The sequence below is a fragment of the Cornus florida genome, unplaced genomic scaffold (assembly GCF_030987335.1).
Source record: "Cornus florida cultivar Cherokee Brave unplaced genomic scaffold, ASM3098733v1 CherokeeBrave_3.0.0_Hap2_Chr08, whole genome shotgun sequence".
NCBI lineage: Eukaryota > Viridiplantae > Streptophyta > Magnoliopsida > Cornales > Cornaceae > Cornus > Cornus florida.
The window spans coordinates 20,762,438-20,763,482 of record NW_026775578.1 but is presented as its reverse complement, the minus strand read 5'-3'; the positions used below and the strand labels follow the sequence as shown (position 1 = coordinate 20,763,482).

General features: G+C 40.6%; 1 protein-coding gene across 1 annotated transcript; it reads left to right on the top strand.

Moving 5' to 3' along the window:
* Positions 1–217: 217 nt before the first annotated feature.
* On the top strand, positions 218–1,045 carry LOC132268487 (germin-like protein subfamily 1 member 13). The gene is made up of 2 exons (XM_059769327.1): positions 218–341; positions 501–1,045. Exons 1-2 carry the CDS (start codon positions 224–226, stop codon positions 1,043–1,045), a joined length of 663 nt encoding a protein of 220 aa, XP_059625310.1. The 5' UTR covers positions 218–223.

Genomic DNA, 1,045 nt, shown 5'->3' with positions numbered 1-1,045 from the left:
TGAAATTAAAAAATTCGTACTAGTAGTACTCACTCGAAGACAAGTCTTCCTAATCTCTATATATAAATACCCACCTTTGCCATGCTACATTTCTCATCTCTCTCTCACCCAATTACCAATCCTACAAACAATATATATATATCTCACCCAATTACCAATCCTACAAACAATATATATATATATATATATATATATATATATATATTATTCACTCCAAATTAAGATGGCCGCCATTCACTTCCTTGTAGCCATCTTGGCCCTTCAATTCTCACTTTCATATGCATTTGACCCAAGCCCTCTCCAGGACTTCTGTGTTGCTATTGATGATATGAAGTCTGCTGGTGTGTATATATATATATATATATGCATCCCCTAGTCTTATTTTTTGCTCTCTCATGCATGCTTTAATTTTGTTGGTAAAATAGCTAGCATATAGTCCAAATTTTTCATTGCATGTTGGAGCTCAATTAATGTAACGGCTGCTATTGCTTTGGGTGCAGTGTTTGTGAATGGGAAATTCTGCAAGGACCCAAAACTTGCCAAAGCCGAAGATTTCTTCTTACCAGGGCTTAATATTCCTGGAAACACAAACAATCCATTTGGGTCAAATGTGACAGCCGTGACTGTTGATATGCTACCAGGACTCAACACTCTTGGTGTATCCTTAGCGCGCATTGACTTTGCACCCAAGGGCGTCGTCGCACCCCACACACACCCACGCGCAACTGAAGTACTGGTTGTGGTTGAGGGCACTCTGTATGTAGGGTTTGTGACCTCCAATATTAATGGTGAAAAAAATCGTCTCTTCACCAAGGTCCTGAATCCTGGAGATGTTTTTGTGTTCCCAATTGGTCTCATTCATTTCCAATTCAACGTGGGAAAGACTAATGCAGTATCTTTTTCCGGCCTGAGCAGCCAAAACCCGGGAGTTATCACCATTGCTAACGCCGTCTTTGGATCGAACCCACCCATTTCTGCTGATGTTCTCACCAAGGCTTTCCAAGTGGACAAGAAGGTTATTGACCAACTTCAATCCCAGTTCTGA